This window comes from Hemibagrus wyckioides, linkage group LG11, assembly GCF_019097595.1.
Source record: "Hemibagrus wyckioides isolate EC202008001 linkage group LG11, SWU_Hwy_1.0, whole genome shotgun sequence".
Classification (NCBI taxonomy): Eukaryota; Metazoa; Chordata; class Actinopteri; order Siluriformes; family Bagridae; genus Hemibagrus; species Hemibagrus wyckioides.
This window is the reverse complement of record NC_080720.1, coordinates 20,863,415-20,879,207: the sequence shown is the minus strand read 5'-3', so window position 1 is coordinate 20,879,207 and position 15,793 is coordinate 20,863,415. Positions and strand designations below refer to the sequence as shown.

Sequence of the window (15,793 nt, the reverse complement as noted above, 5' to 3'; positions counted from 1 at the left end):
CACCCTGGCTAGGGGCGTTCCCCCCAGGATGTTTGTGCTGTGGCAGGTTGGTCCTCTCCGAACACCTTTACCAGGTTCTATAACCTGGACCCCACTCCCTTATACAGGACTAATGATGCTCTGCTCCTGGCTCTTTCACGACTTCCGGGACAGACATCTCCCGGCATGTGGCGGCGTTGGTATTGGAATTCCCATAGCGTCAGCCATGACACAGCATCGGGTTCCCTTCTCAGGGAACTGGGTTACATACGTAACCTGGTGTAGTTTTCACTGCTAGTAGTTTAAAAGAGGAATCATTTGCTTGCAATTTCCCCACACTGAAAAGAATTTGGAAAAAAAGCTTCAAGCATTCATAACAACAATCATTAAACAAATCATAAAAAAAAACGTATGGGTAATTTAGCACAGCCAATCCACCTACATGTTTTTAGACAATGGGAGGAAACTAAAGCAAACCCATGCAAGAGAGAGAGAGAGAGAGAGAGAGCAGTGCAGTTTATTGTAGGATGATATCAAAGGACATTAATGTATATAGTAATCTCATTTGGTATAAGATGGCTCCATAGCTTGTGTCATAAATACATGAGCTGTTATAGAGAAAGACTTCCACCAAAATGGGGGAATTTTGTTTTTCATAAAAGAGCCTATAAATCACCTGGTTTATTTGTTATTTATAATGTAATACGTATAACAGTCCACAGGGTGCAATTCACAGAAAAGTGCCTTGAAAATACAGGTAATCATTTGTTTAAAACAGCAGCTGGTACTTTGATGAAGCAATTCTTTACATCAGGAAAAAAAAAAAACCTCAGTGTGAGCAATAAATGTAATTTCTCATTATTTCTGTCATTTTCTCCTCAGCCCTTCTGGAGGAAGGATTATTCAGTCGACTTTTATTTCTATGAAGTAAACAGTTTAATGAAAATACTTGGCTCAGCTGGGAGAACATACGTTTTCCTTTAAGCATTTGGTTTCTTTAAAACCTTTTTCCCCCTACAACTTCGGTTTTGACAGTGAGATGAGAAAGGATTTCAAAGTCACTGAGAAAGCCTGATAACTGAAGGCTGTATTAATCAGAAAAAAAGAAAAAGTGATCAGAAATGAAATTACAGCATCCATATCCAGTGTGCTATTGAGCTGCCTTAAAGTCTATTAAAACAACCTGTAGTAAAGCCTGGCTCTTCATGGTTTCCAGACCCTCCGGAACAGAGTGCATGATGGGAGCCCGAGGGTGCCGCTTGCTCATCAGCAGGCATTCCTAATCCCAGGGCTTTTAAACGATTACAGAGCACTTGAGCTACATGCAGATGTTCATTTGAATGCCGATAAGCAGCTACACGACTAGATTAAAAGGCTAAAATAGGCAGTGCAAATTCCAAGGTGAAGAACAGTGTTCGCTGCGTGTGTTCCTGTGCGCTCAAAGAACACACACACACCTCGATGTCTAATGCAGGTTCAGACTAATATTGCATATATATTATTATTAGTAGTAGTAACATTATAGTGTACAGAGGTTCAGAGAGATAATGGTGCGAGGCTCTGTATAGCTTTAGATGTAATAAGAAGCAGAGGTTTATATATGATGTGCTGTTATGTTCTAGCGTAGCTGTAGCAACCTGCGCATGTGTTTTAGCCGATGATGAGGTCATTAGTTTACACCACACGTGTACTGCCTGAGTGGCATTGTGTGGGACACACAAGAGGAGAGGTGTCTTACTGCATGTAACAGCAGAAAAATAATAAAAAATAACAAATATGGTGAGTCAAAATGTGTTCATGCAAATTCGTGATGAGGTAAGATGAACACAACAGAAATGGGTTTCGAGTTTTGGGTCTGACCGAGTGCCCAGTATGAAAACCACCATTGAGGAAGCATGTGGTAGCCTTCACACAGCGAGATTGGAAGCTGTCATATAGACTAGTAGACTAGGTCGATGGGAATCGGCCAAGACTAAATTAGAGAGAAAATTATTAGTAAAAAAAACATGTTCTAATACCATCTAATCATCTCTTTTTTGTACTTTCTCTCTCTATCCTTGGGGTTTCCCTTCACTGGAAAAACACAAGCCCCCCTATTGTTTTTCCCCACCACTTCACTTCCTTTCTGTTTGTCTCTATATCTGTCTACTTATCTCCAGCACAACTATGTCCAGATTGTATTAAAGGCTTTATGACTCTGACCACACGTTCCTTTCCTCATCTCTCCATCTTTTCTTCATTCCCTCTTGGCTCTCTAAAGAAGAGCTTGTCCAGCCGCCCCCTCTTCAGAGCTGACCTAAGAGTGGCCAATCAACAATCAGCAGCGGGGAGCGAGAAACATGTTATTTGTGAACCCGTAATCATTCCCATCGCAAAGTCTCTCTAAATCGCCACTAGCGTTTTAGGAGGCCGGTGTTGGCCAAGGACACGTGAGGGATAGAGAAAGAGAGAGATACAAAGAGATACAGAGACACAAAGAGAGAGAGAGAGAGAGAGAGAGAGAGAGGGAGGGAACATAAACATCAAGTGCCCACAAATCAGTGACATTTCCAGTGAACACAACTAAATCGTATAAGAGAAGAAAAAAAACAAGATTGTCTCTCAGGACAAGAATGTATATACTGAGCAAGGCTTGTGCAACATGTCTAATAATATTATCGCCTCTACAGGGACAGATTATATAATATTACCCTACCCGCCACATTTTTTAAAGGAGGTCCACAAAAATACTGGGGTTTGCTAGGGTTTAGGTGCACTGCATTTTGGGTATTGTGGTTTGAAATGGGGGCAGAGGTGTATGAGTGGGTCCAGGCTTAAGAGACTTGCATGATTGCATATATTTTAAATAGTTTTAGGCTGAAAGTCCTGAAAGAGCATCAAATCTATCACTTTATAATTCACATTACTAGTGATGAAAATCAGAGGGTGGTTAAGTATGTTGAACAGATCAATCTAATGTCAGCCATGAGGACTAAATGGCTTATATGGAAATGTGATGTAGTTTTCTAACTGCAAACACTGACAGTGAGCACATTGACTAGTCTTTTAAAACATACTTCCACTCCACTAAATTTCATTGACGTATTTAACAGTTTAACAGTATAACCAGTGGCAAGTCAATTTCGTGCAAAGAGTGTGGCCTCAAGCAATGGATACATGGACAAAAGTTTCTGACCACACCAGTCCTGACACATCCATATGTTCTTGTTAGACATTTCATTCTAAAACCATGGGCATTAACATGAACTTGGTCCTTGTTTGATTTTCTGGAAAGGCTTTCCACTACTTTCTGGAGCATTTGTGTTCATTCAGACACAGGAGCATTAGTGAGGTCCAGAACTGATGTTGGACGAGGAGGCCTGGCTTGCAGGTGGCATTACAGTTCACCTCAAAGGTGTTCAGTGGGGTTGAGCTCGGGGCTCTGTGCAAACCACTGGACAGCAACCATGTTTTCATGGAGCTGACTTTGTGCACAGGGATACATGTCCTGCTGGAACATGTTTGGGTCTCCTAGTTCCAGTGAAGGAAAACTGTAATGCTGCAACATGTAAAGACATTCTAGTGCTTCCTACATTGTGGAAACAGTTTGAAGGAAAGAACCACATATTGCTGTGGTAGTTAAATATGAAATTGTTTGGCCATATAGTGTTTAACTAAATGTCATATTGCACAACAGTTACTAATCTGTGGTGTTTCAAAGTCTGTTTCTTTTTTGTTTTTCACATGACTATGACACTGCCATGCTCAAGTTAGAATTTTTTTGTTCCAATAATATGGAACGTGCACTGATGCTGTGAAATGATTGTATTAGAGCATACACCAATCAGCCATAACATTAATATTCGCCTGACTAATATAGTATAGGTCCAGCTTGTGCCACCAAAACAGATCTGAGACATGGACATAGAGACATGGACTCCACAAGACCTCTAAAGGTGTGTCGTGTTGTCTGGCGCCAAGATGTTAGCAGCAGAACCTTTAGGTTTTGTAAGTTTGGGAATCGGATTTGTTTGTCCGGCACATCCCAGACACATCCCAGTGGACCTGCTGTTTTGAAGATGCTCTGACCCAGTTTTCTAGCCATCAGAATCGTTGACCCAGTTGTCTAGCCCTTGTCAATGTCACTCAGATCCTTACACATGCCGATTTTTCATGCTTCCAACACATCAATTTTAAGAACCGACTGTTCAATTCCTGCCCAATATATCCCACCCCTTGACAGGTGCAACTGTAATGAAATAATCAATGTTATTCACTTCACCTCTCAGTGGTTTTAAGGTTATGGCTGATCGGTGTAAGATCACTCACTGAGAAAAAGGACATGTGTGTTCTGCAAAATAAATAATCTTACAATGAAGTCAGTGAATGAAACTAGAGACATAATATGAACTCTAGTTAAAACTCTAGGGTCTGCTATAGTCTTGAACAGTTCAGTAAAACAGTCTGAGTGCAATGAGAATGAGGGAATGTGTGTGTTTTCCCCACCGTTATGAAAGCCATAACTTCACCTAATACCATCACCTCACTCCACATGCTCTCCAACCGGGCCAAATTCTAGACACAAGCACACACACACACGAGTCCTTCATGGGGGTTTTGGTGTGTGATGAGATGGGCTGCTGTCCTCTGGAGCGTGGCTATGTGGATTTGGTGGCATATTGATCTCGCCCCCAGCCTCTGTGAAGGGATCGATGGTGCAGTTTTACACACGAAAGAGCACCGGCACTTTGCAGGACCAAAGTTTCTTTCAGTGTGGCTCCGGCCCAGGGGACCATGTCAAGGCAGAGACTTAGAGAAGCTCACAAGCCCAGAAAGCCTCAGAACTCAGAAGGGTATTTAATATGCAACTTTGCTATCTTGTCACATTGTACAAATTGTGCTTTTTATTTCTGATGTTTTTTCTCTGTGTTGCTGCAATTGTTAATTGCAGTTGTTTTGTGTTGCTCTCTGTTTCACAAAACTGAAGTTCATTCTTATGAAGTAGCTGCTTTATCATGGTCAGGAGCAAAAGGTTTTGGTCAAGCCACCAGTCCATCACATTACACTCATTCACAAAGGCATTCATGAGAATAGACAATCCATTTAACGATATGTAAACGCTACTATGCCTAAACACTACTTTCTTTTCTTCCTTCTAAAAGTGACAGATTGTCAATATTGGAAAGAAGCAACAGTCTGTAAATTTTTTAAAAGAATAGTATACTATATATTTGATGTGGATTTTTTTTTTTGTGTTAAAAAGTGCAGTAAGGTTTTCAGTATTCAGGTTATTAAAATGACTTGTGTGTACTTCATGCCTCTGCGGTTGGCAGATTTTTCATCAGAAATGGCTTGTTTCTAAAGAATTGGCTTTCAATAGCCTTTGAAGTAAAAAAAATGAAAGGTCAGAAAAGCAATTTAAAAGTAAACAAATTGTAAAAAAAGACTAATATGATGGTGTACACCATATGGCCAAAAGTTTGTGTTCCCCCACTTCATTCTTCATTCCATTTAATTCCATTGTCTGTACCGCTTATCCAATCGATCCTCAGGTCACAGGGAGCCTGTGCATATCTCAGGCGTCGTTGGGCATCAAGGCAGGATACACTCTGGACGGACTGCCAACCCATCACAGGGCACACACACTCACTCACACAGTCACACACTACGGGCAATTTATAGACTCCAATCAGCCTAGCAGCATCCCAGACTTTGGGCTGTGGGAGGAAACCGGAGCACCCGGAGGAAACCCACCAAGCACAGGGAGAACATGCAAACTCCACACACACAGTGAGCGGGAGCGAGGCTCGAACCCAGGACACTGGAGGTCTGCTATTGCATTAAGACTTCCCTTCACTGGAGCTAAGAGATCCAAAAACATATTCCAGCACAGAGCCTTGACCTCAACCTCACTAAACACCTTTGGGATGAACTGGATGGCTGACTGCACCCAAGGCTCCTCACTAAAGCTCTTGTGGCTGAACTCAAATCTAGTGAAAATCTTTCCCAGCAGAATAGAGGTTTACGGTTTATATAACAGTTAAGGGAGACTAAATCTAGAATTCGGATGGTGTGATGGTCAGGTTTCCAAAATGTCTATAAATCAGAGGAGAGTGTAATGTCAATCTACTGGAAATTTAGTTTAACTTAACAAAATCTATTTTTTTTTTTTTTTGACAAAAGTACAGTTTCTGAAATTTTGAATCTAGGAGATTTGAAAGTAGGAGTGAAAAATGTTTTCAATTCAATTCACTTTATTTGTACAGCACTTTTAGCAATGGACATTATCTCAAAGTAGCTTTACAGAAGTATAGAAACAGAGAATGATAGGAAAAAAAAATGATAAATTATAATTAAATTTAAATTAAATTAAATTAAAGTTACTATTTTATCCCTACATTATCCCTAATGAAAAAGCCTGCTGCAAAAAAACTCCCTGAGATGATATGAGGAAGAAACCTTGAGAGGAACCAGCCTCAGAAGGGAGCCTCATCCTCATTTGGGTGACACTGGACAGTAAATAATGTAAATGTAAATAAATAATGTCCTTTCTACCACAGCAACCAAGGGCTTATGGGGAACTAAAAACACTGTATATTCTGTTGGTTTCAGGATCTACTATGTACTGACAGTTAACTGAAGGCATGATTCAGTTGCGTAAGATGACATTCCATAGAGTTTTGAGTGTATGTACAGCCCACGGCATAAATTTGTGCTATGTCATATTGCGTTCAAATCAAACTGTCAGGTGCTGGATTTACACTGAGCCCCTATCACACAAGAAAAGTTGATGTAATTTAAGAACAAAATCGCATGTAACCGAGACACGCCTCGCTTTTCTTTTCAAAACCCTCCACAATCATGCCTCTCACACTCATCTAACACGCTACTGTCTGAGTATGGCTTAGTGACAAATAAACACAGATGTGCCGAATTTCTGTATTATCTCCTTATTCAGTTTCTTCGCTTTCCAGGCATTACACGGTTTCACTTAGGATCATCGCCTAAAAGTTATTTGTTTCAAGTACACATTTTGCAAAAGTTTTCCCACACAAGGAGTTTTCTGAAGATTCTGTTAAGGCTAGTGAAGGAAATATGTGTTGATGAGAGAAAGAGAGAGAGTGAGAGAGAGAGAGAGAGAGAGAGAGATAGAGATACAGTAGGTGAACCCTTGAGGAGAGACACTTTAGCAAATTACAGCTAGTGCTGCAATCAGGAAGCTGAAATTACCAAACCTGACGGGTCACCAAGGCAACTGCTGGAGGCAGCCGGCAAAGCAGGTGTGTGTGTGTGTGTGTGTGCATCACAGGTGGTGAGTTTCTTGATATTTTAGTCAGTTCTTACTTGTGTGTCTTTCTCCTTTTTTACAGCAGCACCACTGTTAAGGTACTGATAGGTAGGACAGGTAGGAAGGCCTCTCAGTGCACTAGACTGAGAATGTTAACACTGCCTTTCTGTAACCTAGTCGATATTGCTGAAGGTCCCTCTGATGTACAAGCCTAAACATATCCAATTTTATTTATATTGATCAGTAATCGTTGTTCTGATTTCAAACTGAAACTTGCTTTCAATTTTGGACAGATTGTACAATTAAATCAACAAAGGAAGGACACACACACGCTCAGGCATTTAAAATGCAAGGCAGGGAAATCAGCCTGAAAATAGACCTCCTCTCGTTTTCGCCTGAATGGTTTCCCTTCAAGATGAATTTTTCAGCCTGTTGAGGGACAAGTACAGAGGGCATCCCTTTTTTTTTCTTTGTAAAGCCAATTATCTCAAACAAAAGCTTTATTACACACAGCGGTGCTGAGTTGCTGTGGGCAACAGCACTATTGCTACGAGTTGCAGTTCCTCCTCCAGCCAACAGGGTTTGAAAGGCAGGTGCTTGATGAGACGACCTTAGCGAAAGGAGGTGTATAAGATGAGGCATGCATGAAAGGAGACAGAGATCAGAGGAGTCATAGATCTTTGTCCATTGTGTGTTTATTGATGGTGGAAAGTGTCGGATGGTGAATACGAATACGCCGCGTGAGCATTGTACACGTGAGCATGCGTTGGGGAAAAAGCAGAGTGCATGTACTGCATGTGTTGTGAAGCACAAGGGCTTTCTCACAATAATGTAGACTATTGCATGCACACATATACACATGCTTGACTTATGATGAAAGGTTTGATTGATTAGAGAATGATGATTACAGTAAATGGCCTGGAAGATGGTTCCTTCTCCTATCACCCCACTCTCTCTCTCTCTCTCTCTCTCTCTCTCTCCATCTGTAGAGTGCCTCTCGTCTTTCCCCTAATGGCACAGCTATTAGTGCTAATGCATTTCAAACATACAGCAGCTGCCACGTTCGGCTGGAAAGCTTACGTTCTCCTCTCTGTCGTTCTATCCCTTTATTTCTCTCCCTCATTCTTTCTTTCTTTCCTTCTTTCTCTTTCCTTCTAACACATCTAATCAAACAGGTTGATGTGCAATGGGAAAGCACTTGCTCTGTGTTATTAGATGTCTACACCCTCATTTACAGTCTGAAAGTAACATATTGTTTATAATGAAGTGTGTCTTTGACCTAAAAAGCATATAATTGCAATAAACAACAGATGCAATGAGTGAGGAGATATGAGCTAAAAGAAATATTCTAACACAGCTATTTCATTTTAAATTTAGCTATTTCATTTTAAAACTTAATAGTTTCAGCATTACAAGCTGCCTTTATACTCTTCCAGTTGTGTGTGTACACCTTCGTCTTCATCTCAGAGCACAGGTCAAAAAAGATTTTGTGTTTAAACCTTTTCGATTTTGAAGAATGTCTGCTTATGTTCCATCCAGGGTTTCTTCCTTTCACATTCTTTTTCTCATGGATACATTATAATGACCCTTAAAATGTATTATTGTATCCAACCAACCATCCATCCATCCATCCATCCATCAATTCATTCATCCATCCATGTCCAAGTCTTAACCTCCTGGAAAAAAGCAACCAGGTTTGAGGTCACAAAATCCTGATAATAAATTTGTTCCTGCTGCACAAGAGGAACACTTCAAGTTGAACTAAGGCTCATGTAATGTCTAATTATAACTTATAACATCATTATTTACATAACATTATTTAGCAGAATCTAGCATTAGTATTGTTTTTTCTCTATTTTAGAAGTATAAGTTGTAATGTAAAGAGTGGCATGGCAGTGCTAAAGCAGCATTGCTACCACGCCTGTGTGAAATGGATTTTAAACAGATATATTTAGTGGTCAGTTGCAGTCAGAGGTCCACAGGCTTATTAATAGTCACACTAAACTCACCTTTTTATATCTGTGAGGTTGCATGTAACAGTATGTAAAGTATGATATACAATGCCCACACTGACTGATTGGTTTCTAATTAAAAGGTACAGTTACTGTACAGTTACGGAAACCAATGCCCAAGTGAATTTAGTCTGTGAAATGGAGTGTAAATAGAGTGTAAATATACATATTATTCAGATGCATTTTCTAGACACTAAACGAGACCAGATGATAGATCCCGACTGCTTTAATGACCAGTTCATGCCTTATTTACCAACATCTGACTAACTGAATTTAATAGGACAATATTAATACATGTACTTGTAGTGAGACATAAATATTAGCTAGCAGATTAACACCAAGATTTGTGCATTAATCAACAGAAAAACAGGTCACAAACCAAATCTGACGGCGCGGTGAGCCCAAATGACCTTGAGAAATAAGACGCAATAAACCACTTTAATATCCATTTCACACGCTATTGCGTTCAGATGGATTTAAACGGGCCTCAGCCCCACTTCTGCTGTTGAGATTACTCTGAGTACGACGAGTCCTCACCACAACAGCCCACTGTAACGGCCATAATGGCCGACCGGCACATTCGTTACAATGGCTGGACTTATAAGAGCGGCTGGGACACGCAGCTGTGGAGAGATTCTTAAGAGGCAAAATCAAATCTGCAATCATAACAAGTCACAGGTAGTGCTAAAACTGGGATTGTTATTGCTAGCTTCACGAGTTTAATAGCCCTTAGAAATAACATCAGTTGCTAGTACATCTACACTATACTATATACATTTAGGAAACTGTATGCTATAAGGTAGCATTGCATAATGATTATAGTGTAACAGACTTTGACCAGACATCTTTAAAGGACAGTGGGCCTCTTACTCTCAATACTTATTTTCCCACTAATTCTTTTACTAAAGCTATTACTATGAAATGAGCAGGCTTTACAAGATCTGTATTAATTCGATTTAGTTTTAGTTGCCAGTCTTATGATTTATAACTTGTCAGTTGAAATTTTTATTAGTGAGTCTCCTTACGAGTAAAATTACTCAAACTCTAATCTCTTCATATAAGAACATATTTCTGAATGTACTTATGTTAATGAACGGCAAATTTCTGAATAAATTAATGTGTTTTTATGAGCTCACTAAACAGTGAGGTTTCACATGTCAATAGGTGTTTATGAGTTCTGCTATCCCAAAGGAATGCAGAAACATCTGACCTCAGGAGATTTATTTCTGACACGAGGATATCGTGTGAATATCGTGAGCAGTAACCCGAGCTCGGGATTGAACTGAGGACCCTGGTGCTGCCACATACACCCTAGATTTGTGATCAGTGTTAATCAAATCAGACACTGGATGACTAAAAGCTAAATGTCTAACTGATTATAATTAGGCAGTTGATCTCAAGTTGATCTAACCACTGGCTATGAAATTCATGCTGTCAGTTTGCTATTATATTTCATTTATAAATGGCAGATTTTCTATCATTAGTATTACAGCCACTTTTTATGGATTTATTGAATTGGTTTTCTTTAAATGCAAATATCTCTGATGTGGGGTGACCTAGCTACAGTGAGAGATAATGTATGATGTTAAGATGATATCAAACATGTTTTATAAAACATCCTGTGTCGGATGAATGTTTTGGTGAAGATGAATATGAGACATTAGAGTGGAATTTCAGCTTTGATTTCCTGGTATTAGATGTGTTGAATAAAAACATGGCACCGCTTTTGGCAAATCACGTAATTTTTAGGTGAGCATAAGAACAGAAAGACCTAATGTACACGAATGTGTAAATTCAAGTGTGAATTAAAACACGTAATATTAAATAGCATGTCCCTTGCTTACAATAACTATGACCAGACTGTTGCATCCTTCTTTTGGGATGCTTCCTCCAGGCTTGTGCTGCAGCTTCTTTCAGTAGTTGCTTGTTTTGTGGAGTTTCTCTCTTCAGTTTCCTCTTCAGGAGGTGAAATGCTGCTCAGCTGGGTTAAGGTCTGGTGATTGACTTAGTTTAAAACCTTTTCCCATTGTGGTCTTGATAGTGTGTTTTGTGTCATTGCTTTGCTGCATAATGAAGCTCTTCTTGATTAATTTGGATGCATTTCTCTGTAAATTGGCAGACAGAATGAAAATTTTCTGCCGCTATGTCTGTTTTTTAGTACACCAGTGCTTTCTTCCTTTTTCAGGAAATTCCAAATTATTCTATTAGCTTGCCCCTATGTTAGTTCAATCTGGTTCAATCTGGTTTATCATTTTTAACAATGTCTATTCTTGGTTTGGCTGAAACTAAGAGGAGATATTTATAGATACATGAATTGTTTAGACAATCAGTTTAACAGCTGTCACACACATGTTCCAATATTTCTGATCACAACAGATGGATGCAAACCAAAGGTGCTCTATTTTAAGTTGTTTAACACATCCAGATGTAAATATCTGGAAAAGAATGCTGAAATTCTCATGTATAACATATCATCTCATATTCATCTTTACGCTAAAACCCATGTATCTTCACTGTAGAGCAAAAGAATTGGGCTTGGCGTTCCAATACTTCTGGCGAATGTATAGTCTCTGCAGAAACTTTATCTTTGGTGTGAAAACAGCTTTTTAACAGAGAACGTATATAGTGTGATTTATACAGTATGGCTATTTTTTATATTCTGATGAAAAATATGCAGGGCTGTGTAAAAAATATTCAGTGTTCAGGTGCAGGATGATGGAGCCTAATAGCTCTACTGTCCAAAGTACTGCAAGCAGATGCACCACACGATGTAGGAGAGGTGTGTATGTACACAGCACACATCCATACACACACACATTTTTACTATTCTTCATTATTATATTATTTTGTCTATTTTTTACGCACGCCTCTCTCTCGCTTTCTCTCTCTCTACTCCCCTCCTTCCATGTAGCTGTCTTTTCTCTCAGTCTCTTTTCCTCCCTCCAACTGCTTTAACATGCTTTTCACTCTGGGTCCCTAATGTGCCCAAAAAGCATGGAGGTCTAATCTAATTACAGTGTCAGTCAGCAGTCTTCAGCCAAAAAAAGGAAACAGTGTACATTTGCCAAACAAGGGGAGAGAGAGAGAGAGAGAGAGAGAGACAGAGAGAGAGAGAGAGAGACAGAGAGAGAGGGAGAGACAGAGACAGAGAGAGAGAGAGAGAGAGAGAGGGAGAGAGAGAGAGAGAGAGAGAGAGAGAGAGAGAGAGAGAGAGAGAGAGAGGGAGAGAGAGAGAGAGAGAGAGAGAGAGAGCAGGCAAGCCAGAATCACCAAAGACACTCGTCCTCACTAAAGGACGTGTCTTGCCCCTCTCTCTTGTGTGAAGGTGCAGAAACGGTTCGGGCCTCCACGGTGCTTCATTACCTGGGCTAATTATAAAAGCAAATGAAATCAGCCCCGTGATACATTATTAATGCCCGCACCCCCATTAGGTCTCATTTGCAGTGTTTGCAACAATATGACATTTTCAAACTGTTTTCATGGCTGATTAGAAATGAGGAGGGCTGATAACAGGGAGGAGAGGGAAAGCGAAAGAGAAGAGAGAGAGAGAAAGAGAGAGAGAGAGCGAGAGAGAAAGAGAGGCGGGGACAGGGGAGAGAAACGAAAGGGTAGTGAGAGAGAGTGAGGAAGAATTAAGTGTGGACAGAAGAAGAAACTTAAACAGCGAGGTATGTTTCTGGCATCCAGCATAAGCCTGTTGTTCTAAACCAGAAAGAATGAAAACAGACGAAAAAGAGACAGAAAACGAGTATTTGTAATGTGTGCAGCCAATTTTAACTCTGCAGAACACATGGAGGCGAGTGTTTTTAAAGCATGTAATGTCTGCGTGCATGCATGTGATGCTAGAAAACACATTTAGTTGCAGAGCTCTAAGCGAGGAGTGTGTGGAGTGATAGGCAGCTCTCTCCCCGCCTCCCTGTGAGTGCAGTGGCTAAGCAGCCATGAACAGAAATGGGCTCTCGCAGTGAGGAGGTTTCATAATTATTAGCTTTAGAGTCTTTTCTCAAATATCCCTCGGGAGGCATGGGGTTAAAATTCCATTTGTAGGAAGTGTAGCATGACAGCAAGCATGGTCTCCCTGGAGACAGACGGCAGAGTGTGTGTGGTGCCGGTGTTTTTGTAAAGGATATTTGGAGTACGTGGCTGTGAACAGGGGCTAGAACACACAGTAATGCGGTTTGTAGGGGTGTTAAAGTGCTCTCGGATGTTTGGCTGCTTTCGGATTATTATGTGGGACACGATCACATGACATCAACTGACTTATCAAGTAGTCCGTGTCAGTACTTCATTTTCCAGACCAGAGGTATTGAAACTGTGGGGTGTGCCCCAGAGGCACGGGTGATGGGCTGAGATGGAAAATAAATATTTAACAGACTATCAGACGTGCCGGTGATTATGTGTTTTGCATACGAGGTCCGCACTGGATGGCAGACGAGCTAACTGAGATCGGCACAAGTGGTTCATACTCTCCAATATGAACCGAAGCCCTGCCCTTTTCCCATTTCACACTAGTAATGTTTTGGATTTGATGAAAAAGCATCATTTATTTGTTTGTATATCATTTTACACAAGCATTTATTTGTCTGTACCATGGTGGCACTTTCCCACTACTGGATGCAGCAATAATGGGGTGGGAAAATGTTGGCTAGTAACAGTTGCATGTCTGTATTAATTTTACTTAATTCTACAAACTGTACATGTGGTAGGTTTATCTCATAAAGACCCAGCATGTGTAGCTATCTCCATGTATCCTAGACAGTTTTTTCTTCAACACACCCTCCATGACTTTTGCCAATGTAGATGTTCAAACGATCATTTTAGATATTTTTAGAAATTTCTTTAAAGCTGCTTTGTGATAATGTCCATTCTTAAAAGTTCTATACAAATAAAACAGAATTAGATCGTTCTTAAATTATGGCCACTGCATAGCTATATAAATTTAAACGGACTAATTTGTATTATTTATGTTTTATAATTTTAAGTCAACTCCCACCATCTATAAAGATTGTAAAACATGATAGCCCCATAAAGTAATGTGAACAACTTTCCTTTATCTCCAACTGGTTTGGATAGATACGTTTTTTAAAACTTAAACTAATTCATCGTCTTGAATACTTCTGAGTTGAATTACGAATGATCATCTACTTGAGTCTAGTTATTTCTCATTTAATCACCTTGAAATTTCATATAGTGTATCAGCAACGGGGAGTCTTTTTTATCCACTAAGCCTCAGTGACGCTTTATCACTATCACTGTATTAGCCTAATTTAAAGGATGACGGTACCTGAATGTATATCACTGCAGTCCACATGACTACAAGACAGGATTAGAAATCCAAAAATACAGGCACACTTACCGTAATGTTGTTCCTCCAGGGGTGCAATGTCTGGATCTGCTCCGCCTCTCTGGCCAGCCTCTGTAGAACATAAAAGGTTAAAAGGTCAGGAGCTAAGCTGCAGGGATTAAAGGTTAAATTTCACTACATTGACATTGCTTTTTTCAGTCCAGCAGGCAAATCCAGAGGCAAAATAAACAGACTGCAGGCCTGAAATACAACAGTAGCAAAAGAAAAAAAAAAAAAACAGAACTGTATGTGGAGACTCTACTGTGTAATTGAGAATTTCAAAGTAATTAAATAGTCAACACATTGCTAAAAGAGTAATAAACAATAGCATAATGTGATCCTAGGCACACAGATAATAACTAGTTCCTGACAGATTATTTGCTAAACTAATTGTTTCCTGGATCTGCACAGAGCTCGGTGATATGCGTGAGACAGTAGTGTTTAAGCCTGGAAGCCTGGAGCACAGAACACACCCATGGTCAGACTTCCCAAAGCAAACACAACCATTTCTAACTGCTGGTAATTTTTATTTACCTGTTCATAATTTTAGCAAAAATTAGGTAGAAAAGGAAGCGTCAGGACATCTTTTGTACACATGAAAAAGCCAGCTTCTTTAAAACAGCTCTCCCAGAGTTGGATTACTTCATGCTGCATCCATGCCATATCCTGAAGATGCCAATAATTTCACTAGAAATCACTTTGAATATCTTTTCACTGGCTCACTGACTAATGTAACAGAAAGCAGTGACATGTATGACACATTTGCATAATATATACTGGGATTTGTACCATGCAGGTCGTTTGTACATGTAAATGTAACACTGATAGAGACTCATGAATTATTCCTCAGGGCTAATTCTGACAGATATAATACTCCATTGCTACGACAGTCCAGTACACTGCATTGCATGACTAATAACATATTACGTTAGCCGTCTAATGCAATAAATACCATGCTCTACGTACTTATGTATAATAATCCGAGCTCAGGATCGAGCTTTGTGCTGCCCCTGCACATAAGTCATATCATTTCTAAGGAACAATAAAAGGATTAGTGAATAGTTTGAATTTCTACACAAGAGCCATTAAGGTTCTGCCAGAGGGAGAGAAGTAATAATGGCTAATAATATTGCTATACAGTGGATCTAGCTAGTTTTCATTTGAAAAAGCTCTCTTTTTAAATTTGTCCAC

General features: G+C 39.9%; 1 protein-coding gene across 2 annotated transcripts in view; it reads right to left on the bottom strand.

The window, feature by feature from the left end:
* cacna2d2a (calcium channel, voltage-dependent, alpha 2/delta subunit 2a) overlaps positions 1-15,793 on the bottom strand; it is a 208,772-nt gene that overhangs the window by 89,942 nt on the left and 103,037 nt on the right. For both annotated transcript variants that reach the window (XM_058404248.1, XM_058404249.1), the window contains exon 4: positions 14,615-14,674. In XM_058404248.1, the coding sequence (XP_058260231.1) occupies positions 14,615-14,674 (60 nt within the window). The remainder of the gene's footprint in view (positions 1-14,614; positions 14,675-15,793) is intronic.